Genomic DNA, 27,409 nt, shown 5'->3' on the forward strand with positions numbered 1-27,409 from the left:
CCTGATAAGAGACACACTTTGTCCAGGCTCTTAAGCCTTTGAAAAGTGGAATACACTTTTCTGTCCTTGGATGAGACTACTCACCCTCAGTCATGTCAATTTGTCAATTTTGGCCTTTTCTCTGTCAATGTTTTTTTTCTCTCCCTTTATCGTCATCCATTTAGTGACAAATTGCTTCTTGTATCTCTCTCTCCCTCTCTCTTTTTCTCTGTCTCTTTCTTTCTGCAGGGAGATGAAGTACTGACTGTCATTAAAACTAAGGCTCAGTGGCCGGCATGGCAGCCGCTCAACCTGTAAGTATCACTCATTGTCAGTTTCACTAAAGAGAAAAGGCACTTCTGGGAGAGACATTATTGAAAATTTAAATAAATAAAAATTCAGGAAATTGTGAAACCTTGAACAGAAATTAACATTCAGTTTTGCTAAGAAATTAGTATATATATATATTTGGTGTTTGTTTTGACTTATTGTACTTATTTGGTCACAACTGTGATTACCAAAAAGAAGAAATGAAAGTTTTATTTACTGGTCTGCAGTGATGCTTCCACCTACATAAGATTCCTCCAAGGGGCATGAATTTTGCAGTCCAATTGAAAATGTCAGTACTGTAATTTGATTGATGTGATGTATGTGTGGACAGGTGCTAAAAATAATTTGTTATATCACATCACTTCCAACAGGCACACAGGCAGTTAACCAGCTGGGGACCAATGTTGTTAGCTGTTACTCCCATCTGTAATTTCAGCGCTTCCTCCAGTACTCTGGGACCTTTTCCATGTCATTATTCAATTCATTGGGTAACGTAGGGAGTGCTCAGGACTACTCGTTGCTGTGAATTTTATTAACAGTCTGGTTATTCGCCATTACCACAACTGGACCCATGAAAGAGAGACAGCAAACACTAGATAGTCCTCCTTCTTTTTATACTTTGGTATGAACACGACACTGAGTATGCAGAAGCTGCAGATGATTCAGCAGGTGTTAAATAACATGAATGTTAAAATTGGCACAAAAATATGCACAAAAGCTGCAGTATCAAAGTTTACATTTACTTACACAAAATGTGAAGAGAATATAAGTTTCAGTTTGTTTTTTAAATCCTTTCTCTCTGACCAGTGGAGGTATTACATTTTCCATCACGTTGGCCGTGAACCTGTCGTTCACACTGGACCTCTTGATGGATGTCTTGATCATTTAATCGTCATGTTTTCTGGATGAAAACCTCCTATTTTGGTGTCTTAGCTTCAGTTGAAGGATTACTTGCTTCTCTGTAGGTTGAGAACATTTTATAACCGTGGGTTTATAAATGTTCTGGTCTGGTGGTTAAGCTGAAAACAAGGCTGATTTTCTCTGTTCATGAAAAGTTAATGTTTGGGACAAAACAATATGTCACTTTTCTTTCTGTTGAAAAGCTGCCTGAGCGATTCTTCAAGCCGAGATTATTCTATTTTTTTTCCTAAAGCGTAACATAATCTGTTTGGCTTGAAGCAAACAAAGATATACAAAATTCTTGTTCAGTGATCCATTAATTACATTATATTACAAATAATACATCTACATAATTTAGGATGTGCTGGATGATCAACAGAAACAATATGAGACGCATGTTTTATTGCTTTGTTACAGAAATCTTTGATAATGCGACCTTTCCATGAATCACAAAGACCCGATCTTCATCATGGGCAGTATCAAATTCCTAATTAGCAGGATAAGTAATTAAAAGTTGGAAAAAGGTTCCATTTCTGACTCAATGAACTATGAATTATAATTGAATTTCAGATGTATTTTAATATGTGAATTTTAGAAAAATGTATTCTTAATTATTTCATGATTCCTTCCTTTATGCAGCTCTTAAGCCAGGCCGACTTGTCTGAATAGTCACACACTCTGGCATCCTGTGCACTCCTGTGGAATTAGTTCAAGAGCAATTAGAAACGTATCACAATTGTAGCCCTCAGCACTGCATGAGCATAAGCATGAGCACACAGACACAGACACACACACACACACACACACACACACACCCACTAATGTACTGTATCTTTCACCAAACATCTGTTTAATTACCCCTCCTAGCATTGTCTGTCATTTGCGATATATTGTGCCACTATTATTTTTACTAATGAGAACATTCACACACATGCATGAGCACCCACACAGTCACACACTCACTGAATATGAAATATTAGCTCAATTTGTTCAATTTTGCATGCACAGTTGTCAAGTTGTTCTAAAATAGTTGTGTTTGCACTTATGTCCTGGTTAAAATGCAATAATTAAGGATAATACCAAGGACTGTTTTTTTTTGTAAAGACACTTCAAATTACCCCATTATTATCTTCCGAATATTTTATTATTTTCAGTAGGTTTTGGACATTCAGAAAGAATATGTCATTATGTGCTATTTTCTGACTCTAATATATTATTATTATATTTATATAATATATTAATATATTTTGGAGCATTAATTATCCAGCAATTAGCAGAGTGTGACTCAAGTCAGAGGTCATGACATCGGAACTGGCCATTTTGCAAGTAATTAACTAAATATTTTAACAGCAGTGTTGAGATGTAGGAAAATGTTTCCCCCTTAGGGCTGTCTCATTAAACTAATATTTGGAGTGGAGTTTATTTATCTGGAAATGTTCTTTGTTTGTTTCTGTTTATTTCTTGACATTGCCCACCCATGTCACCAGGCGAGCAGCTCCATCAGCAGAGTTTTCTGTGGACCGGACCCGTCACCTGATGTCCTTCCTCACCATGCTTGGGCCCAGCCCAGACTGGAATGTGGGGCTGTCAGGAGAGGACCTCTGTACCAAGGAGTGTGGCTGGGTCCAGAGGCTGGTGACAGACCTCATTCCCTGGGATGCAGGCACTGACAGTGGTGTCACATATGAGGTAATCTATCCTAATTTTACTGGTTAGTTCAAATGTATGATGGCAGTGGTAGAAACCTGAGAGGTGTAACATCCAAACTGAAAAGTTTTTTTTTTTTTTTTTAAGAAATTATGGCAAAATAAGCTAGGATATAAAAAGTGTTCATGTAACATTACTGCCAATATGTCAGTAATGTTACATTTTTACTGTGTAGTCAGCTCTGACACTCTGATATTAGCTTGAGGAATGTCAGCCTAGTTAACCTCTGTAAATCATAAGTTGTCTTTGTTAGCTAGCTAACTACTAACCAAAGCAGCTTTGTTGTTTCCTAAAAACAAATTAGATACATCAATGTATCTAATGTTTTAATTGTTATTTAACTAACAAATGCTACAGAGTTAGATGTTATAGATCAGATACTTTTACTAGCTACAAAACAACCAACCACATCTGGTTCTGCTGAGTTGGCCACACTTTGCCATAAAAGTTAAAGACCTCCAAAATGGCCGTTGAGGGTCTGTCACACTAAATACTGTACCATACTGTGTATTAGACACATATGTTAACTGTGCCTTATTTAAAGGTGTACTGATGTAGTCTACTTAGATAAAGCTGTTGCACAAGTGAAAGCTGACAGTTAAAGTATATTGCATATTATTTTAAGGTTTATTGCTCACTAGCTGTTGGCAGAAAGCAAGATTTATTTCAAACCTTCACATCACAGCCCACTTGACTTCCACCTGTCTGTTACTGTGACAGACTTCTTTAGTTTTCTGCATCCTTGGAATGAAAGCAGCTCATCCATATTCACCCACTGTTTGGAGACTACAGCAATTTATTTATAGTTTACAACCTCATGAATAAGCAAGGAGTTTATCCTGCTGAGGGGAGGTGGTAAATACCTTTCAAAAACTTCACTGACATAAAACCAGACCTCTTTCAATTTGGCTTCTGGTACTTTTTAAAGGTGGAAGCATTCTTGTCTGTTCTGGGCCTGTTTTTAGTCTTGGTCTCCTAAGCCCTCTGACCCACAGACCCTCCTAGATTTGTGAGTTGTTGTTTCATGTGTATTATGCTATATGTATGTGAATCAGTCTTTGTATAAAATGTAGAATTTAACACAACTATGTAACTCTGCACTACTTAAACATTGGTTTCCTTGGTCCTGGAATGTCTTTTAAACGGCAGTTTCCAGTCTATAATGTATGCTTCTACACCCCTTACTCTGGAAAGTGTTCCCCTTAAAAGACAATGTATATTTTTTACCATCAGATAATGCATGCATCCTACTATACAGCAGACATTAAATCACTGCCACCTACAGACAGAGATATTGAAGCACACGTCTTCCGGACCCCCTGCTTGTTCATCTTTGCACTGTATGAAAAGCAAAGACTTTATAGTTTCTTTCTGTTTGCAGACATTACAAGTAAATTTGATAGTTTCTAATTATCTCCAACAAGTGATGGATGTCTTGTTTGGTCTCATTCCACACAAGATCTTTTAACTAAAAAGTCAGAGAAAAAACTTGTAACTACAAAGTGAATCATCAACATTGTTACTAGAGTACTGTAGATGAGGATGTAACTTCATATCTTCTGTAATACATCCTTTGTAGATGTCTTCCCTTTGTCTTATTCAGTACTCCTGCATATATTAAATCGAAAGTTGGTAACAAACTTGAAACGACAACGTTGAGTTAACCTGTAAGAACAAAGAGAATGATTCATGTTTGTCATGTGTTTCTATCTTTTCTCTCTGTAGAGTTTTTTTTAAGCTCTAACACACATGGACACCCATGCTACCACACACACCTGGAAACAATGCCATGAATCTCTTATTAAAGGGGTGTTAAAATGGATATAAATGATGCATAGTGAGATCAAACAGAAAAGAGGCCCCAGACCAGATGGCTTATTGTAGAAGCAGTGACTGTAGGTGACTCTTTCAGGCCCTTGACACCTACCAACCTCACCCTTTTTGGTCAGATCGGAGTATACATTCAATGCAGCTATTGTACTGTAGTGTTATTACATATTATTTCTAGTTTGCATGCGTAAAGGGCTGCTCCTTTACGGTTCCTTCCCTCAAGAGAAATCATGTTGTTCTCTTTTTAAAAGCCTGTTTCACAGACGTGCAGACACTATACGCTGCTATTGGATTAGTATTCTTGTCCCACAAATAATTCCCATGCCCTAAATTTTGGCTGTTTAACTTTGATTACTCTAACCATTCCTCAGTGGAAGACCCAGACTCTTTTCCCTCAGGCGTATTTGATACTCAATATACAAGAGCAGATGTTTTCCTCAAGGACACCAACCATTCCAAAACCAAGTGTATGATTTGCACAATGCTAATGCGGGAAAGTGGTAATAGTTCCCCATCAAATCATGACCTGATCTTCACCCGTAGCATCTTATTTGCACATGTCCATTTTCTCCTGTTTGATAAAGAGCCATCAGAGCTTATTCACCTTTAGATTCACATTGCAAACTCAAACCCATCTACCTAGGGAGATGACAGTGAAAACTGAAAGGCCCTTGTAGTGCTAAACACTTTCTGACAGGACGTGTTGAACAGGTGTGGCTTCTGTTAGGTGTTAAATTCATGTCTACTCTGTGTCTTATTTTGCTCAGAAATATGATTTGTTTTCCCAGGAAGGTCACTGGGGGCTCAAAGTGTTCCAGAGGCATCAGCTCTTTCAAATATAAGATAATTAAAGCTGCATTAATTGATTTTATTTCGGCCACCTCGTTCTAACACAACCAGCTGAAAACTTTGACATATTATCCACCTTACAGTATAAAGCTGACCATGTATGCAAACACAGCATACATGGAGCAACATTAGCATTCATTTAGAGTCGTGTTTGTGTCCACTTGACAAATATAAATCCAATATTCACTCTGTTTTTAAGCTTTGTTTTGGTCTCCAACAACTCCAATGGGAAATATCGCATTAGCAGCTAAATGCTCCTCTATATTCACCAGGTAGATGCTAACTTAATCTGTTTGCCATTTGATGCTGGGCAGGTAGTGTAATGTTTGTGTGCAGACAACAGCTGCCTACAGTGGCTGGAAAACAGCACTGATGAGAGTGGTGAGACTGAACAAAAACAATGAGTAGAAAGACATTAAAACGCTCCAAAGGGCTGAGGGGAACTGCAGTCGGGTGGTAATTATTTGTAGTATTATCGTCACTATGAGCAACACCTTTCATGTGACACATAGTCATTTGATCCATTGTTCATATAAAAATATTGATTATAGCAGCTTTAACCTTTGTATACTGCACTTTATATCAAATTTGCTCACTTACCCTCGTATTTCGGCCTCTTTCAGTCACCAAACAAGCCCACTATTCCTCAGGAGAAGATCCGGCCCTTGACCAGTTTGGACCACCCCCAGAGCCCGTTTTACGACCCAGAGGGAGGAGCAATTACCCCTGTAGCCAAGGTGGTGGTGGAACGCATTGCTAGAAAGGTACAATGTAGTAAGTGCAAGTGTGTGTGTGTGTGTGTGTGTGTGTGTGTGTGCACTCGTGAAATAAATGTTTTTAGAAATGATTTGACACTGGTAGAGTAACTCTGATGATGATCATGAAAAAAAGTACAGCTCCAATTATTTTAGTAAAAAGACAACAAACTGCATTTTTAAGACTAACTTTTGAGCAAACTTGGGCTGAACAATTAATCTTTATTAAGAGTGCCATGTTCAAATCACAAGTGCTGCAATTTTAATTATAATTTACATGACAACTGCCGCCAGCAAATAGACTCAGCTGTAGCTAATAGCAATGTAATGTTGACATGTACTGCATGAAACTCATGTTGTCAGGTCATGATTATATTTGAGTATTACTGAGTCATTTCAAGTATACTACTAATGTAATATCCTGCTAAATATAAGCTAAATTTGTTTAATATAAAAAAAGAAAAAAGAACCCTTGCAGGACCCCAACAACAAGAAACTGCATTATTGTATCCAAATGTTTTTCTGTTGAAACAAGATAACTCTGTTATTATGTTGTTGAACTATGTAAACTATGTAGACCACAAATACAGGCCTTGGGGTTAACTAAATAATTGCAAATCAAATTGCAATCGTAATATTGGTCTGTAAAAATTGCATTTACAGTCAATATTTTCCTGAAATTGTTCTGCCCAACTGTAACCATGTTAACACAACACACAAAACGCATGAAATACCATTGTCACATACACAGCCAATGGTGATCTATATCAGCCAATGGTCAACAGTTTTATACTATGCTGCTATGGTTTTGTCTTGTAATAATCTTTGGATACATTTTGTGTGTGTGTGTGTGTGTGTGTGTGTGTTAGTGTATGACCCTAGCTTTCCTTGTGTGTGCAGGGAGAGCAGTGTAATGTGGTCCCTGACACCATAGATGACATTGTAGCTGATATTGGAAAGGAGGAGAAGGAGGAAGGTACAGTAAATGCCCACACACACTGTTTCCTGATTACAGTTCTTCTGGGAAAGACCCTAAACAAGATAAAATCGATTAACTTAAAGGGCTTGAACCCTCTCATTACATGATATTGCATTCCTTTGTTCTTTGAACTTGACTCAGTTCCTCAATTCATTCTGAGTTTGCAAAACATTCACTTTAACTACAGACTTACAGACTGAGCAGATACTGTGGGGATTCAGTGTCTTATGATGCTCAAGGACACACATATCGCTCATTACAGACACAACTGGTTTAAGTAGAGGCTCAGCTGGGCTCAGGCCAGATAGTCAGAATACACATCTGGCAGCGCTATGGCTCGACCCTGCTGTGAGAAGGCGGGCGACCCAATGCTGCAGAGCAACACAACTGCGTCTGGAGCAAGTCCTGTCCTTATCAAACATACTTTATATTCTGCGATGCATCACAGATCCCGTCACTCTGGACAATGATGTTTCAGCAGTACTGCACATGAAATCTGTGTGTGGCGCCTACCTGAGTGTTTCTTAGAGTTTTATGTAGTAAATAACCGCAATGAAAGAAGGAACAAATACAGTTTCTTTTTCTGCCTAGTTCTCTCTTTCTGTCTCACTTTCTCTCTCACTTTCTTGCTTTGATATTTGTGTGTTGGTTGGGGGAATAAATAGTGAGATCACGACAAAACAAAAACATATAGATTTTTTCAACCCTGTCTCCTAGAAATTACAGTCATATACAACTAATTTGTTTTGGCAAATGCATTTCGTAAGAAAAGTAATACTGCTGTTCATGTTTTTTCTAAACATAACAGACACGTTTATATTGAATGTATCTGCAATATCCACATCTGTCAACTTAAGCATGATTTTAATGTGTTTAGGAAAGTCAAAGCTTAAAGGTTGGTTAAAGGAGTAGTTCAACATTTTGGGAAATATGTGTATTTACTTTCTTGCCGAGAGTTAGACGAGAAGATTGACACCTCTTTTCATGTCTGTCAAGTATGTAGCTAGAGCCAGGAGTCAATTAGCTTAGCGTAGCATAAAGACAGGAAGCGGGGGGAAACAGCTAGCCTGGATTTTTCCAAAGTTCAAAAATACTTGACATCCTGGAGTGTTGTCATCACAGTAAGGTCCAGGAAGTTACTACACCCAGCTGCTGTTGGCCAAGAAACAGTTCCAGCATATAACTCCCTGTAAAATCACAACTTTACATTTCTGTTTGTGCACTAACAAGATACAGTGTGTTAGTATTAGTGTATTAGTGAGCCTTTACAGGTGTTGGTAGGTGTATTTTTTTTTTTTTTTACGTCTGTGCACATAAAGGATTTCACACTCCCTGGATTGAAAACAACACACTGTCAGTGAACAGAATCTAGGCAGCATTTATGATCCCCCAAACACAGTTGGAAAATGCAATTAGTAGTATATTAATATATTTTGTTTGAGATGGGTTGGTTTTTGAACAGATGTGTGTACCCCGCATTCAAGTGTGGCCATTTAAAATGGGTAAAAACACTTTTGATTTCCGACGTTCTTTTCTAGCATAATCCGGCCCTTACAGGGATCAGTGCTGTGACCTCATAGTTACAAGATGAGCTGTACTTTACCTCCTTGATAACCCGCACACAGACTGTGCAGGACAGACCAGTGCATGACAGTATTTGTGTTGCACATGGGTGCTTTATGCCTATTTTTACTCTAAGTGGCCTTGGGTAGGCTGCAGGATTTTGCCCACACAGCAGAATTCTAAACAGGAATCTCCTGCTGCATAATAAATGTCCTCCTCAGCCAGTCATAGACCATTTGCTTCTTTCCCTCCTCCTTTTCTCTCCTCTCTTACTCTACCTGTCCTCTCCTTCTCCCTTGTTTCCCCTCTTCTCTGTGTGAGATGACACTACAGAGACGAGTATCCATTCAGGCTGGTCCCCCCGGTCCGCCCGGAGCTTCACTGCTTTCACTTACACATCAACCCAACTCTGCTCTTACCTTCCTCTCTGCGTCTCCAGCTCTTTTCTTCCCTCATTCTCCTCTGTCATTACACGTTATCCCAGAGAGTTGGACCCACTCAGGTTTGTCCCTGAGGCCTGACAGTATATTCTCTCTTGCCTCTCCTCTCATTTTCTCTGCCTCTCTGAACCCCCGAGAGAGCATTATTAATTGACGCTAGCACCCCTGCTACTTCTTGTAGCTCTGCTACAGCTGATAATTGGACAAGACATTCACAAATCACACTCTTCTCTTTCTCTCCAACTCTATCCCTCTGCTACTTCCTCTCCCTCTCAGATGTCACTCTGTGGCCTTTTGTGGTCCACTACCTGCGGTAATCACCTTTGGATACGATGTTAAATAATCAATGTCAGCCCAGTCCCCCATCCCTCATCCCTCCTCTTTACTGTGGCAAATCAGTTCAGCTGCTTTAGTGGAATGAAACTGAAAAGGAAGTTTTGTAAAAGCAAATTAAACGATGACCCTGTCATCACAGTCAATCACTGAATGAGCAGAAGATTTTTAAACCAAAAAATGAAAATGCCTCTTTTTCTTTGGTAATTTAGCACAAATCACTAAACATCCCTGTGTGTTTCTCTCTTAGATGACACACCGGAGACGTGTATCTACTCAGGCTGGTCTCCCTGGTCGGCGTGTAGCAGCGCTACGTGTGAAAAAGGCCGCAGGATGAGGCAGAGGATGCTGAAGGCCCAGCTGGACCTCAGCGTGCCGTGTCCCCACACTCAAGATTTCCAGCCCTGCATGGGGCCGGGATGCAGTATGGAGGGTAAAAAACACATACAAACACACACGGATGTACAGTACAGTGCCCGCCGAAAAGTATGAGACGTTAGGTTGGAGAGTGGGGGACCACAGCTGTGAATCCCTGCACCCATTGGGAAAATGTAGGCAGAGAAGTCCTTGAGCAAGGCACTCCACTGTAGTTGCTATGTAAGTGGTCAGTGGTGCTTGTACTGGGCAGAGGACAGAATGATATTGGAGGATAATAATAGAGGATTTGGGAGAGAACAAGCTTTCTCAGCCAGTTTTACTTCAATAAATAACATTTATTTGGTCGTGTGGAAGCACTTGCAGTTAACACAGCCAAAGTAGGAGAGCAGATAATTTTTTATTTATATCATTATATTCAATGCAAATGCTCTTTAAGTCCCTCTGGACAGGGAAGTAAGCCTTATCTCACGAAACAGCATTAATGCTCATGAAAGCCTGGAGCATGCCATTTGTTACAAGTCGATATTAAGTATTAGTCCAGCAGCTACCAAAGTGACTGCTAGCTGCTGTCAATAATGGCAGAAATACTTAATTGAAAATACTGCAACAACATGGTGGAAACATAAATAAGACTGACCACTGTAGCAGAGGAAACTGTCTGTAATTTAACGTCTTCACAAAGTAGGCGTAAAATTGTCGGCACTGTCAAAACAACGACTGAGAGAGACAGACAGAGAGGGAGAGAGAAAAATAGTGAGATGTACTGTATTTCAGACAATGAAAACTCTTCAGGGACAGCAGTAAAGGATGTTGCAACAAATTAAAAGACGCATTATAAAGTAACCTTACAGTAGCTCTCCATTCACGTTTAGCAAGGGGACAGACTGCTTGAATATGTACTTTTCCTTACTTTTAAAGGTCCAGTGTGTATCATTTAGGAGGAGCTATTGGCAGAAATGGAATATAATATTTATAAGTATGTTCTAATTAGTGTATAATCACCTGAAAATAAGAATTGTTGTGTTTTCATTACCTTAAAGTAAGCCGTTTTTATCTACAGAGGGAGCGAGTCCCCTTCCACGGAGGTCGCCATGTGGCACCACCATGTTTCTACAGTAGCCCAGAACGGACAAACCAAACACTGGCTCTAGATAGGACCTTTCACTTTTTTTGCTAGTTTCGTGGTCACTGTAGTTTTTCCCATTCTGCAATTTCACTGCTAGATGCCACTAAATCCTACATTCTGGACATTTTATAGCTCACAGGAGGTCCAATTCAGTGCGATATGATTAAAGCAGCCAGTACTTTATTGCTGTGATATTTTTTTTAACCTGTTTACAGAAATAATATAGTTAAAGGAGTTTTAAAAGTTTTACCAAACATTTCACATTGATTTTTCATAACTCAGTCACTCTTTTTGTTGAGCCGACAACATAAGGCTATTTAACTAATATATGTCACACATGGCCTTACTCTTGCATTATGAATACATGCCTATAGTTCCAAAAGTGTCTTCTCTTTAACCAATATTCAAATATTGGATTGAATATATTGAAATATACTGTATAGCAGCAGAATACACTTTCTTTTGCTTTCCATTACTTTCCAGACAAAAACACTTAAAACACCTCAAAACAGCCCGGCATTAGATCTTCTTTAGCAGCAATTTGTGCGAATCAGATCAACTGTTACATCTTTAATCATAAATACCCATCTAAATTGAAAAATTTTGGTGAGGTAAAATGTTGCACCCTTGATGGTAATTTGTGGCAGGCTTACCAAATTCCCCCATGCTCTTGTTCTTAATAGTACACAGGATACACACACATCAAACTTTCTATGGTATGTGTACATACTATATGTACATAGACACAAACACTAACAGGCACTTTGTGTAGCAGGGTACACTTCTGAACTTGTTGAACTCTTTAAAAGATAGGCTATATGGTTTTAGTGTCAAGTAAATTCCTTTTATCTCCAAAAAGTCAAACAGTGGAATTTCATTGCATAAATATAAACACGCTGATATCCTTGTCTCTGCAACACTTCATTACACAAATTTAAAAAAAGCATCAAAAAACAAAGATTGCATTTCTTTTGCTATAATCCTTTCAGAGTTGGGGCGTTCATTTCCTATCAACAAGAGGGGCGATCCATGAACCCTCAAAATAATAAGCAGATTAAAGCTTAGGTGTTTATCTCATCCTGACTAAAACAGACTCAGTGACTGTGGCTTAAACTGATGGAATCTGTAGTGAAAACACAAAGCTTCTGCCTCATTTATATTTCACGGCCTTGTGGAATTATTTTATCCAAAAATTTAATTGTGCAGCTATTACATACAGTAACAATTGGGGTTATTGTTGGGAAGGATATTATAAACAGGTAAAACAGAAGGAAACGGGTGGCAGCTCTGTGATTAGAAAAATAATCTGGAGACTGTGAAAGCAGATGCCAGCTGTAAAAGACAGTGAAGCCCACACATATCTGAAGTTTATATGGTCACATCAAGAGGATATGTCACAAAATACAGTAAATCCCTAATCACACAGTGTAAACACTGGTGATTGGATACCCTAATTACTTCACTGAAACATAACAGATTATGTGGATTAGCTGTTAAAGCTGAGCGTCCTCCTGCATCCAGGACAAATCCAGGATTTGATCGTGTTGTCTTTGACTAAAAGAAATCAACGTACCATGCTTTCATTGTTATGTTAAAGATAATAGTAACAACAGGGGGATTGTGTATGTTCAGGAATCTCATTAAGATGCAGAAACAAAGTGAAGATGCAAAGACACTAACATTTAACACAGCGGAGATTCGTGGTTCACGGTAATCTATCTAAGATGTATCTAAGATGATGACAAATGTGTTTTAAGCAAATTAGCATCAGCTTTTCCTCCTTCTCTCAGGTTCTCTCTGTTGTTGTCAAAGGAGAAACTTTTCTTTCTGATTTCCATCAAAGTTGTCTTTTTGATGCTCTTTTGCTGCAAGTAACAACCACTGATCCGGCAACAAACACACGTATAAGCACAAAACCCCAGGAGTTTGCTTTTGTCCAATTTCCAGTGAAGTTGTCAGTTCGGAATAAATGCTGAGAGGCAGCACAGTCAGCGTCTGTCTTCTCCCTCCTCACTCTTCTTCGTTTGCTCCCAGGATGTCTACCAGTCATCACACGAGTGAAGCTCAGGCTGTTCAAGGCTGACAGAGCTTCTCGCACATGCACACACACACACACACACACACACACACACCCTTCACTGCTCCTCTTATCGATTATCAGACAGCAACACGGATAGCTTTTTGTGCCTGAGCACCTCTCCTTTGTTTTCATTTAGCGCTCCGTTAGCGTGCGGAGGGAGATTGATAATTGCGGGGTTCATGGAGGGCAGGACGGGGGCCAACGGCCAGCATGATTAATATTCCTGGGAACCACTTTGGGTCTCTGGAGGCCTCATCCGAGCTGGAGATACCTGTATCTTTTATTAATGATTCACTTAGTTCTGCTTTATTAGGCCACAGCCGGTAAGAAATGCTGTTCTCAGTTTGTTGGAAGGCAGAGTGTAAAGAGAATCAAGTGTTGAGAGTCAAAGAAAAACCCATGCCAAGTTGCTCAAAGTTCATCTATCATTTCTAAATAAAATCCTATTTACAAGGTCTCTTTGTTCTTATTCTTGACAGACTCTCCTTTTCTCACTTTTAATATACTATCTGTACCAGGCCTACACTCTCAGAAGAGGCGCAGGGCTGGACCTAGCACATTAGGTTACATGCTGAAAAAAAATTATTCTGTGTGCAATTTTGGCGCCACCCAGGCCCCCCCCCCCCAAGGAGACGGCAGTAAAGGGCAGTTAGACTCGTAGAGTGACTCTCTAAGTGAAAAATAGGGAGATCTTGAAGCGCCATGCTGGCTAATAGTGATAAAATACACCAGAGTGGAGCCTTGTTAAGCCTGAGAATCTGCAGTTCACTTTTCAGCTGATACAAGCCGGGGTCATACATATTGACTTTTAATCCCTAAGGCCCATGCTGTGACTAGGACTGCCCCTCAGGCAACTTGCCTTATTAAAAGAGAGTTGAAGCAGTTTCTGAGGAAGAGCTTTTTCAAAATGACACCTTCAACTTTGAGATGACTTACCAGACTGAAATCCAAGCAGCTGTGAGAATTCTAGTGTGATGTGTAGGGAGAGTGTCCTGTAACTAGATAACCTGGGTTCAAGTATTCCTGTGAGGAATCTTGCCTGCTGAAGTGTTCTTCACTTAGCATACTGAAGCTAAAATAGCTCATTTGGGAGCTCTAAGTTGAAGATCTAAAGGTCCCTGGGGTTGCTGTTGTCCCATAGCAGTCGTTGATAAAGCTGATTAGTGCCTTTTTGTTTCCATGTCATCCTACATGTTTTCACATGGGTGTCCTCCCACACCACATCACATTCATGTTAGGGACATATTCCTCAACGAGGACAAAAAATTATAATGACTTATTCATTGGTAAATAAATAAATGCAATTACAATTAAAGCATTTAAAGACAAATAAATATTTTAATTAAAAGATAAAAGCTGATAGTAATATAAATAAATAAATATTGTAAGTAATCAAAAATAAATAGATACATGTTGTCCTACATGGGTGTCCTCCCACACTGCATCGCATTCATTTTAAGGACATACTCCTGCCAGAAATAAATTCATATTTTAATTAATATAGAAAAGAAAAAATACAAACATAAAAGAGGAGTTAATAATAATAATAATAAAGATACATTAATAATTAAATGTATCATTATGTTAATGAATTAATACATTTCTGAAATTGTATATTTATTTATTTCTGTTTTTTATTTATATATGTATTTTTGTGTCTGCATGTTAATGAGGTAGATGGCACTGACCAAGGACTATTGGTTAAAACAGGCACAAGCAAAAGATCATACAGCTGTTTACATTACATTAATAGCATGTGTACCAGCTTTAGAGTGAGGCTAGAACCACTAACCTCATTAACATACAGATGGAAATACAGAAATGAAATGTAGAAGTACAGAAATAAATAAATGATGTTTTTTTTTTATTTATTTCATTATTTGTTTAGACATTAATTCTTTTATGTACTAATTAAAAAAAATAATTATTTATTTACTCATTGATCAATGTCTTTTTTTGACCTCCATACCACTGCACCTTCTCTCTCTTGTGGGAGGCTGTAGCTCAGGTGGTAGCACAGATTGGCCATTAATCGCTGGGTTGGTGGCTTCTCTTATTGACGAGTCGAAGTATTCATCAGCAAGACACTGAACACCAAATACAAACTGCAAATACAGTATGTGTATTGAAAGTGTGCTACGTAATTGTAATGTAATGAAGCTGAATCTGAGTACTTTAGAAACAACTGTGAATGTGTACTACTACTACTGTGGATAAGAGTTCAGTAATGAGTGAAACCACATTAAATATGAAGTACAGCTTGCAGCAGGCCAACATCACACACTCACAGACTAAACTTATAAACTTATGATTGTGGTTGACACACAGCCAACCACAATCAGAGCGCTAAAACACCAGCAGCTGCTTAAATAATCAGAACTTCTTCCCAAAGTATTTTACTATAGAAATATGATTAAAACACTGCTGTGGCCTGACAGAGTGTTTAATAAAATAAAGATAAAACACAGCTTTAAATGTTCAGAATGATGGGAAGAATTTTTTTTTTTTAAAGCAAGCAGCTGCTAAACAAATTAAAATGTGACTCACTAGTTTGTCTTGATGTGACAGGAACAGAGGACAAAAGGCACAAACGCCCTCCAAAGCTTATTTATAGTTATATTTTAAATCTTCAACAGATGGCTGAAAAATTGGCCACTATTGAAACTATAGAATGACCTGACCTGCGCAGTTTTCTCCCGGCATTGATGTGCGTGAGTGGGGGGTGGGGAGCAGTAAGCTTATTAAAAGGACTAATAGTAATAGACAGAGGGAAATGTGAATCAGCAAAGAAACAATGTGCATTTCTTTTCAACTTAATATTGTCTCTGTGGCTGGCAGTGTAACTTTGTTTTTTTTGTTTGTTTTTTTTTTATCTTGACCCTCCCCGGAGCCAAAAATATTTTTCCTTGAGCCTCCCTGAGTGACTGGGGGAAAATGCATAACCCTCCTTCCACCATAAATAACCATATTTGTATTATAATCACACCAAAGGTAGTTGGTATTGGATACAATAAAAAGCAAAGGCTGACGTTTTCCAACCATTACGTTTAATAGTGAACCATGACTCTTAAACCATCTGACCCCAGACTACCAGTCCACTTTGTCCTCTCATATAGTAGCTACTCAAAAGTTAACTATTCCAGCTCTGAAACAAAAATAAGACGCTAACTTAGTCCAGCCAATGCATCGAGCAAACAGCACGGAGGGAGGGAGAGTTATCACCAAAACAAACAGCTAATTCCTTAAACAATATGCAAATCCTCCTTACAAATAATCGCATCATCACACAAGCTGTGTACACTTCAGCAGAATATGAATACTGGTATATGGGTGCATGACAGCCACCCCCCTAACACACAAAACCAACAAAATATAATAAGCCTACACATCACACACACACACATACATACAGCGCACACAGAGCCAACATTAGTGACGTGCATATTAATGACCGTTTTCCCAAATAAACCGTATCATACACAACAGTGGCAGCAGTGGCCAGAATAATATCAATTGTCACGGCAGCCATAGAAATAAAATTAGAACTTTTTTAAGAATAAAATTAGAACTTTTTTAGGCCCTGACGGTTCCCCTCGCTCACCTGTGGCTGTCCACCGGGAGCACATCTCCGTACTGGGCCAGAAATGACTCAGGCAACATAGCCCACCGTACAGGAGAGTCTGAACAGGAGTCACACCATGCTGTAAATGTATATCCATGTTTCATATTTCATATAAACTTAATAGTACAAGAAAGTAACTTCAAATTAACTTGGATGTGTTGTGTCAGTCTTATGCTGCCACCTACTGCCCCATATAAAACCTTATGAAAAGTAAATAAGGAACAGTCCCTTAGGTGAAGGGAAGGAACCACTGAGGTATTGACTTCTCTACTGTCATGTACAGAATTCTTCCAGCTGTTATCATGGCTGCCACTGGGCGGCTATCAGCTCCAAGGTGCTTTTCTGTAGGTCTGCACCATTACCACGCTGGCGTACGCCTGCGGTGTAGTAGGCAGGGTCTGCACACCATTTAAAAGGCCTCTCAGCCGGCACATACGCCCACATGGCCCATACAAACATAAACAGGTCAAGGGAGATTGATAAGACAGAGAACTGATGAATGTCCTGCAGTGCTGTCCATGCTGGCAATTATTTGTCAACTAGGAAAGCTACCGTGGCCCTGTAGGCCGCCATTATTGTTTTGTTTTTTTTCAGCTGACAATGATGTGGTTGCTGCCGCTGGCTGACAGGTTACACTCCATTTAAACAGTTTTCCTGCCCCTCGCTGTTATGTGTTAAGCGGCGCACTGAAATGGAGCGGACCCAGTAGCTGAATCTGACCTTTGACCTATCCGGTCTCTTTGTTTCTCTCCTCTTTGTATCTCTACACATGTTGCCCTTCTGAAACAAGACAAATTGACGAAGAACATAGAATTTCGGTGACAACACCTGTCTTTAATTAATGGAATATGTAGAATCCTGGTGTGTTGTTTTATTTCACACCTGACACAGAACTTTCTGCAGTGGCAGCCGAAATGATTTGACCAAAACTAGCTATTTATTTATATTACTCAATGAAATAAATGGTCAACTCCAGCAGTGGACCTACTTATGCAAAGAGGAATGGCATGGCATTATGACAAAGAAGCCATTTTTAAAAGAAAAAATGCAGAACTTGTTCTAATAATAACAAAGAGAAATAAAAAAAATTAAATATAAAATGTCAAGATGTTCTTCTAATAGTATCTGTTGCAAAGTAGACCTTGTTCTTGTTTTCCCTTTTCCTGGTTTTTCCTGGTGGACAGAGCCATCGACGTGTATGATGTCGGAGTGGATCAGCTGGTCGGCCTGCAGTGTGTCCTGTGGGATGGGGATGAGGTCTAGAGAGCGATATGTCAAACAGTATCCTGAGGATGGCTCGCTCTGCCAGCTCAACACTGAGGAGACAGAGAAGTGCGTCGTCAACGATGAATGCTGTGAGTCTTTATATATTACTGTGTGTGAGCATGTATGTTTTTGTCACAAATTTAAAATGAACAAGTGCGACCAATTATTTGTTCAATTTTTCAGTTTTCTAAATGACTTTCATTTTTTCCATGATGTAGCCAAATCAACAATGCCTTTAATGTGAGTCAGCTGTTACAGCTTTTCACATATGAGTCAACAAACTGTCTATGATTTGTACTTCCATATGTGAGTTGTGTTCACCTCTACAGGTGTAAGAAGTGAAGTGCATTTTTATGTTATCTTCCAAACTTATCAGACTAATGTAACTATTATTAGAGCTTCACTTTATCTGGAGCCTTTTGTTTGATTATAATATATATATCTCATATAAAATGCGCTGCAATTGGCCATATGTTTATGTAACTATACAGTTGTATTATCATAAAACATGTTCAAGTGTGCTTATGGCGTGCTTAGTATACTAATATTGACCATAAGTTAATGTCTAGAATTCAAACACAGTATTTTCCTGTATTCTAACTATGAGCCCATATACTGCACTATCAGTGGTGGAAAGTAACTATGTACATTTACTCAAGTATTTCCATTTGATGCTACTTTTTACTTCTACTCCACTTCAGTTCAAAGGCAAATATTGTACTTTTTAGTCCACTACATTTCTTTCACAATTATAATTACAAGATTTTACATTTAAAGCAAATGATCAGCTTCTCGCATAGGATACATTGTTATAAATCGAACTACCCAACAGTATATAGTAATATAAGTATATATAAGTAGTTGCTCCAGCTGCAACATTCAAATACTGCTTACATGTTACAACACAAGTTATAATAAAACAATATTATAATGTAACATAATACTATAACAGTATGAAGGAGCATAATGAGTACTGATTATACTTTTACTTGAGTGAAAAATGTGATGTAGGACTTTTACTTGTGATAGAGTATATTTTACATTGTAGTATTTATACTTTTACTTGAGTAAAGGATCTGTGTACTTCTACCACAACTGTGCACTATTTATATACTATTATGTACTATTTATGTAGCACCTTTCTAGAGCAGAGGTCAAGTGTTTCACAATAAAAGATAATAGCAAGACATGAAATGCAGTCACAGTGTAAGAGCAATAAATAGAAATTAATAAAAATAAACAGTAACGTTTAACACGCGAAACTCAGATTAAACACATTTTTTAAAAATAACCTGCAAAGTTCATTTTGTGCAGTAATCACAAAAATACTTTGACGGGTTCTAGGTTGGTGATATTGTGACAGTCAGTTGGTTGGCTGTAAGCTGACAATTAAATTTAACAAGCACTGTTCAGTTAGTTACTCAAATCACACGACCTGGACTCACCTCTCACAAAGGCTGCTACAATTTTAGACATCGCGCCACATTTTCATGCAACTATCTATTACTGTGTTTTTAAATGACATTTCAATCATTACTATTTGCTCCATCTAAGAGGCAGAACATAACTTACGCAAAGTCTTTGTCTCACAATTTGAGACTTGATGTGGTGAAAAATGATATGATTAATTCTCTGATGTGAGAAATGAAGACGATCAATAATCATGATGATAAACATTCTCTAAAATCGAGCAACTGATTTGACTTCAGCAGTCAAGCCAAAAATGGATCTCTTTGTAGTGGAACTTGAAAATACTGACATATGTTTATATTGTGATTTTGTGTTTTTTCTTCCCACAGCACCCAGCAGCTGTGTGGTGACTGAGTGGGGTGAGTGGGACCCCTGCAGCGTCACCTGTGGGTTGGGCATGAGAAGACGTGAGCGCATGGTGAAGATGCCTCCTATAGATGGATCGATGTGTAAGACCGAGGTGGCCGAAGTGGAGAAATGCATGATGCCAGAATGCCGTAAGTTATCAAATATTTATTTTATTTCATTTCAATGGTATTGTCATATACGTTCATATCATGAGTTTTTTACATGAATATTTGTTTGTAAATTTATACACGAGTTCAATTCAGTTCACTGTAATGAATAAGCAAACTGATGAGAGAGAGATTCTGCACGAGTATAAATCGGGTTCGATCATCACCAAGATTTCACAAGCATTTTAAAACATAAAGTACAGAAATACTGACAGTTTAACAGGATAATTAGCACTAATTGTAGTACATGTGTTTGTGTACTTGTGCTTGTGTGTGTTTGCAGATACCATCCCTTGCATGCTGTCACCCTGGTCTGACTGGAGTGAGTGTAGTGTGACATGTGGGCGGGGTGTACGAACACGTCAGAGGATGCTGAAGTCGGATCCTGCAGAGTGCACCGAGGAGCTGGAGCAGACAGAGAAGTGCATGCTGCCCGAGTGCCGTGAGTAACTTAAGAACAAAACTACTGCTTTTCATTTCCTAACTTTCATAATAAACTGTTTTCTGTCCACTCTGTTAAAGATATATTCCGTTTTTTACTACCTGGGTCTGATGTTAATAGTTTTGGCCATCATTTCTGATGGCAAGTAGGGCAATCAGTTTGTTTTTGTAGATGTACTTCCTGGTTCAGCTTTGAACAACTGTACTTATTGTACTGTACATTCATTATGATAGAAATAGGCATTGCTGGCGCATACACCTTAGTTTTAACTTCTGTTCACAGACTGATGGTTACAGGTCTAATCATCTGACAGCTTGTGTTGCTAGCCCTAACTGCCCTAATACTTGCTTGTTTCCTGAGATATGGGTTGTGTTTCTGACATGATTTGTAAGGTTTTGTTTCATATGTATTCTTTTTACAATTAATTAGTTAAACAGTGTCCATTTTAAGATCTCATTTCATATCTGTTGCCTTTTTCATTGGTCCCATTTTCAGGTGCATGACTTATGGTTAGCTTTTTTTTAAGAATTGGTCGATTATATTAATGCCATTGTTTTTTAAATGTATTTATTTTAACAGCTAGGCGGGCTTCTGTGTCACACAAATGTACTCTTGGAGTGTGTGCTAGTTTGCTACTTTTTTATATATTGTCTGCTGTGACCTTTGACTTTTGTCTCTTTTGTAATTTGTCACTGTGCATGACTGACCAAACTAATTTCCACGGAGCCCGGGCGTGGCCATAGAGAGAAAAGAGTGTTCATAGCCTACATCTGTGTTTAACATAGGCTTTATTATGGTGAAGAAATTGATGCCAAATTACGGTTGATTTTGCAGTTTAGTCCTTAATTGTTAGTGTACAGTTGGTGCACTTGGTAGATCACTGCATCCAGGTGTAAGGATATGTGGGTGCGCAGAACATGCCTTGCATAATTAGGCCGGTGATTTTAAAGAATGTACCGTGATTTAACCCCATAAAGCACATGGTGATTGATATCCTAATCTAGTAAACTACCCACCTCTATGCTTTAGCTCTGATATAGACTAGGATTTTTTTGGCTATGTATAGGCCGGTATTTTAAAAACATCATTGCATATTTTAAATATGCATAAAAACCTGTAAATGTTTAATATAAGCACTGCACAGCATACCCCCATGTTTACAGTATAAATACTTTTTGTCATTTACACAGATTCTATTTCGGCTACTAATATACCACCATGCAATGTTGAATGCATGTTTAATATACGTCTAATTTTTGATTAACCTTAACCTAAACTAAACGTCTAAAGACAAATAGACATATAATAGACTTCTATTAAATGTCTTTTCAACGTCAAAGTGGGTAACCAGTAGTTTCCTAGAAGAAGCAGGTGCACTGCACTTCTTGCTTCAGGGAGAAAGGCTGGTCTGTTGTGCTGGCTCTCTGTATATACACTTAACTCGTGCTCACGAATTAACCAAAAACATGGGCATGAATTGTATCTCGTGTGCACGCAATAGCATTTCGAGTGCTCGATAAAATTAAACGTGGCCTCGATATATATATTTTTCTCTCTATGGCCACGCTGGGTTTCTGTAAATGTATCTAATCTAATCTAATGGACTTTGTTCTACAATGTTGCTGCTTCCCTGGATCTCCACAATTATACTGGTGAAAAAAATGCTGTTATAACTAATAGGAATGATGGTCAAAATTACAAAAAAATTTAAAACACATAATTTTCTTTGACCTACACAAAGCACATCTGTTAATCTGGGTTTCAACGTGGCATCCTCCAGGACTAAAAACTAACCACCCATTAATCATGTAGACCTATGCCTTTCCCTTCTCCATAGCCAGTGACCACAATTTATTCTCCAAAAGCATGCTGTATTTCAGTAATTATTTAGTATGCCGCCTTCACTTTCTCTCAGACCTTGGTAATATGTAGAGCCATATGTTATGGAGCTGGCAACTTGTAGTGAGTAAGGGGGAGCGGAGGACTGAAAATGGTAAACACTTGCTATTGAGCAGGCCTGAGAATAATGAATTAGCAGGGATTCAGACTGAAAATAGCCCTGCATTAAAACAGCTGCAATGGTGGGAGCATGTTGTGATGAAATACGATCCAAGAGGTCCAGTTTGAGTAACAGGTTCATGAATTCGAAGGCTCCTCAGATGCCAGAACACTACAATGGTTTATAACACTCTCAGACAGGACTTTCTCTGGAAAGTTATCACTGCGGCAGTCATTTTATCTTTCGCCACGATTGCGAGGTAAACAGTAGAAATACTCTGTTTACGTTAAAAAGTAACCCAGCAGGAATGTGCACTTGCATGTATTTGATTGGCCAACGCAGTGCCTTGCGTGTTTTTTCAGGCAGGTATTACTGTCTGTCTGGAAGTGGTCTTAGTGACAAATAAAGAATTGGAAATGGGATAGAAATTTATCTTAAAAGCCTCTATACGCACAGTTAAGCCAAGTAGACACTGTATGGATCAATTTTAGAATTTTTCAGAATCGGTTGTCGTTGACGTGCAGTTTGAGGAGGGTCACTGGGCTTGATGAATTACCTGTACGATCAACAATCTGGCTGTCAGAAGATTGGTTGGACTTCTGGCAGGTCAGAAATTTTGGTCTGCTGTCAGCAGTTCCACAGTCCGATTTCCAACATGGCTGCTGTCAACAGTCCGTTATAAACTGTAGTGAACTTTTAGTGGAGTAGTATTTTACATTTTATGGCTTAAACTTTTTTGTTGACTGAGAGTGCTATGATATAAAACTGAACTTGGCTGCAGAACATACAGACCATATTATCTGCAGCTTCCAGCCATCTGTGGCTCCACATAGTAGAATTGCTGTCATGAAGTCATACTGCCTTTCTCACTTTTTCTCAACACTGTTGAGGACGCGTACATCTTGTTTGAATAAACTTTATTGGAATTGCCGGTCCAGTTGCCAGTCAGTTAATCTGTACAGTGTTGATTAAAACATGTAATGGGAGTTAACACAACGTACTAGATTAATAAAAAATGCACAGTCTTCCCAGCTTTCCATATCACTTGATCTCACATTGTCCAGAGGAACTGATAAATGATTACAATGCATTCTGGGTAAGATGACTGTATATCTTCATCACCCCTTTAAGGGGTGATCTCACAGAAGTTCACTTGAGTTTTCAAAATGGAATGGCACTTAGAGTGAAGAGCAAAGGAAAAGTGACTATTGGAACATGCACTACTGAGCTCAGACTGCTAAACATGATCTTGAGTTTATCAATCAGAAGAAGAAATATGCCACAAAATGTTTTCTGTTCTTTGTTTATCAATCTGACATTTAATTGTCTGCCTCTCCTTCCCTGACATTTCCTCTTGTTCTCCTCCTTCTGTTCCTCCTTCCAGCTGTCGACTGCATGATGTCTGAGTGGTCCGAGTGGTCGGTGTGCAACAAGTCCTGCGGTAAAGGGCACACCATTCGGACCCGTATGGTCAAACAGGAGCCGCAGTTCGGGGGCAGTGCTTGTCCCGAGACCATACAGAGGAAGAAATGCAAGATCAGGAAGTGCCGGACTAAAACAAAGGAGAGCGGAGGAGGAGGACGAGGTGGTGGAAAAAGTGAGGGGGTACCGGGTAAAAAGGGAAGAGCTGCAGCGGCCGAAGAGCAGCCGGGTGATAGAAATAATCTGTTATATTGTCATTATTATCAAGAGATCAGTGAGACGAGAGTTGAGATGCTACTGTCTATTGTTTATTCCAACAGTTTGCAGGATGCAGCCGTGGACCAGCTGGATGGAGTGTACCAAACCATGCGGAGGGGGGATCCAGGAACGTTTCATGATGGTGAAGAAAAGAGCTAAAGCCACTCCGATTGCGAGTTGTAAGGACCGGAAGGAGATCCGTGCCTGTAACGTTCGTCCCTGCTAGGGGGCACCACTGAGCTACAGAGGAGGGGAACAGCGGGTTCGATACACAAGTTGTGAAAATATGGGTTTATTTGATAAAGATGATGATGGGGATGAACTTTTTGTGCACAGGGAGGTGAGGTGAGAGTCAGATGATGGGTTAGTTTGACACTTTGGAAAAAGGAGATGAGTTTAGGTAAGTAGAGTGGAAGGGAGAAGAAAGGAGGAAAAAAGCAGATGATAATGTGCTGTTTAGTGAAGCCATTGTAGGCATTTAGTTAAACAGGGCTGACTTTTACTTTAGACCACAATGGAAGTATTAGAGAGCAATGTCTGTGTCCTGCAAAAAAAATCAGCTTTTGAGGAATTTTAGAAAAAATAAACTACAGTAGCTTTGCCATTTTGTGTATTTTCAGTAGTTTTGGTCCCTGGGGTATGAATAGGGTTGGGATTGGGTTACTGGTATTTCACTGGAATTCTTGCCAAAATCTGCTCCTATTTTCTGAGAAAAATACTCACAGGAACCTGGGATTTTTGGCATGTGTCTGCTTCATACTGTATGTACTGACGCAAAGATACCTTCTCCAAACATCAATAATGCAAATGTCATAGCTATAGTCCGCCCTGGAAAGGCCATGATTGCGGTAGTATAACTGGATCAACTTATTAGTTTTAGCGGTTTCTAACAATTCTTCTACATGTTAAAATGGCAGCATGCTGTGGTGGGGCAAAATATTTTTAGAATAAGTGTGAAAGAAGCAGAGTAATCTGTAAATGAAGACAAATCAGACGGTTAAACTATCTTAATCAGACGTGCAGGATGGAGGCTCCCAGAGGTGTAGTGGTGTGTCTACACAGGTATACATCATATAGCCACCTCTGCGCTGGGGGATTTACCATATACCTACATAAAAGTCACATACAGATATGTACATCTTGTACAGCAAGACTGCAGGCGAGCATGTTACAATCTTTCATGTCATCTCTGGTGTTTACGGCACAAAGAGACTTTTGTTCCCTGACTTTAGCCTTTAAGGCAGGTAACATACAATAAGTATTCCCTTAAACAGCATCAAGCCTGGGGAGAAGCGCTATTTTAAGGACAAACTCGGAAAACAAATGTCCATTCCCTTGTTGTCATTTCATAACCCATGAGCTTCATGATATGAATGATTATAGTTAAAACACTAGTAACTTGCTAAGTGGAAACACACAACTACACATATGAAGCAAACACAACAGGGCACAATATCAAACAGGTAAAAATCGTGACATCGACAACAGTTAGTAGCTACAGGGAGAAGATCTCCAGAAAGAGAAGATGAGATGGACATAATGTTAGTTAACGTTACACTGGCAGCCACAGCACCTCAGGGGTGGAGGAAGTGTTCAGATCTCCATTACAACTAAAAGTCCTGCATTGAAAAAGGCACTTAAGTTAAAGTACAGAGGTATTAGCTAAATGTACTTAAAGTGTCAAAGTAAAAGGAGCTAATTTTAACTATTTTATATACTGTTGGTTAGTTTAATTCATAACAGAGCATCATATTTTACCATATGTTACAGTGTTTCCCTCTGAACTGTAGTAGAGTAGAAGTATAAAGTAGCATGGAACTGAAACACAAGTAAATCAGTCACAATATACCTACAAAGACACCACTGCACCACTGGAAGCTCCCTCCCCAAATCAAAGTGCAGAGCAGCGGTCAGTAGGTGTACTAAGTAATCATTTTAAAATCATGGACAAACTTTCAACCCTAGCACGGAATATTTTAAGTTGGCAACTGTCACCTCACTGAGAAAAAACATAAACTAAAGTGAAGATGTAGGATTTCTTTTTTTGCAAGACATAGTTGCTCAGACAGGAAGTCTCTAAAGACTTGTGGATGTACTGTATATCTTCTATCTAACCAACACTTATTAATGACACTACTATGTAAGTACTAAAAACCACTTTCCCTAATAAACAGATACATTTAAATGGAGATGTTTTATACTGTTAAATTTAGTCTTTATATACTGTACTGCTGTTTATCTGTCGTTTCAGCTGATGTAGCATTAAACCTGTGATAGCTTTCACTCTGTCAGAAGATCTTATTTTAGCATGTGCAATGATGATTATTTTGGTTAGACATTACGCTTTCTCTGCCGTAGATGTTGTCTTAAAACAGATAGCTAAATGACTGTATCTGCCTTTGTTGGTCCTGAAAACACAAACAGACGGAGCCGTAGAAGTGTCAAGTCTTACACATGTGCTGTGCTGCACTGGTGCAGAGTTCTGGCTCTGTAGGACAGCTCGACATACACTAGACTGTTACTGGGGCCTTGGTTACAACACACTTAAATTTCATGTATTGTTTTTTTTTTGCACTTTTCATAGTGTTGCCATGATGAGAGTGTAAAATATTGTTTTATTATTACTTAGCATATTATGTTGCAGTTTTCTTTTCTGTTTTAATAAGAATGTCATCACAAAGTTCTTTTTCTGTAGGTGTTTTCTTGACTTTCTTGCCTTCACTCTTTTCTGTTTTCAGGCCTCTTGCTTTTATTTCTTTGCCTCTGTATCACATGACTATTTTCTAAGAAACCACCTTTACAATAAAAAATGTAAATGTGAAAATCATGACGTCATTGTACTCGTTTTGAAGCCTAATGTTCTGTTTGGGTTAGACCTCGGGGGATCTCTGACAACATACAAAAAACAGACTTAATATTGTTTTATCACCTTCAGAGATTTTTATGAGTCATTGAACTAATGACAGAAGATGCAGACACAGCGGTCTGTGTCTGGCAGTCCTTTTTGTTTGGAATAGGGACATGAGGTCAGAAGAAAAGAAAAACATGTGACAGAAAAACATTTGTTGAAGGAAGTAAAGCCAAAGTCCACAAAACACAGGGTATAATGGATCATGAATCTAAGAAAGCTAAAAAGACTAAAATGCACATAATTGTGTGAATTATT

The 27,409-nt window shown here is 38.8% G+C and overlaps 1 protein-coding gene across 2 annotated transcripts in view; it reads left to right on the forward strand.

The window, feature by feature from the left end:
* The window catches only part of spon1b (spondin 1b), a 95,800-nt gene extending 68,730 nt beyond the window's left edge, over positions 1-27,070 (forward strand). Inside the window, exons 7-16 of one of the 2 annotated variants that reach the window (XM_044193672.1) lie at positions 229-293; positions 2,697-2,898; positions 6,219-6,359; positions 7,251-7,326; positions 9,916-10,098; positions 18,056-18,226; positions 19,937-20,104; positions 20,406-20,564; positions 23,948-24,214; positions 24,306-27,070. In XM_044193672.1, coding sequence (XP_044049607.1) covers positions 229-293; positions 2,697-2,898; positions 6,219-6,359; positions 7,251-7,326; positions 9,916-10,098; positions 18,056-18,226; positions 19,937-20,104; positions 20,406-20,564; positions 23,948-24,214; positions 24,306-24,469 — 1,596 coding nt within the window. In that variant the 3' untranslated portion in view covers positions 24,470-27,070. The remainder of the gene's footprint in view (positions 1-228; positions 294-2,696; positions 2,899-6,218; positions 6,360-7,250; positions 7,327-9,915; positions 10,099-18,055; positions 18,227-19,936; positions 20,105-20,405; positions 20,565-23,947; positions 24,215-24,305) is intronic. The other variant, XM_044193673.1, reaches the window with a different exon arrangement.
* Positions 27,071-27,409: the final 339 nt, after the last annotated feature.

Source organism: Siniperca chuatsi, linkage group LG4, assembly GCF_020085105.1.
Source record: "Siniperca chuatsi isolate FFG_IHB_CAS linkage group LG4, ASM2008510v1, whole genome shotgun sequence".
Classification (NCBI taxonomy): Eukaryota; Metazoa; Chordata; class Actinopteri; order Centrarchiformes; family Sinipercidae; genus Siniperca; species Siniperca chuatsi.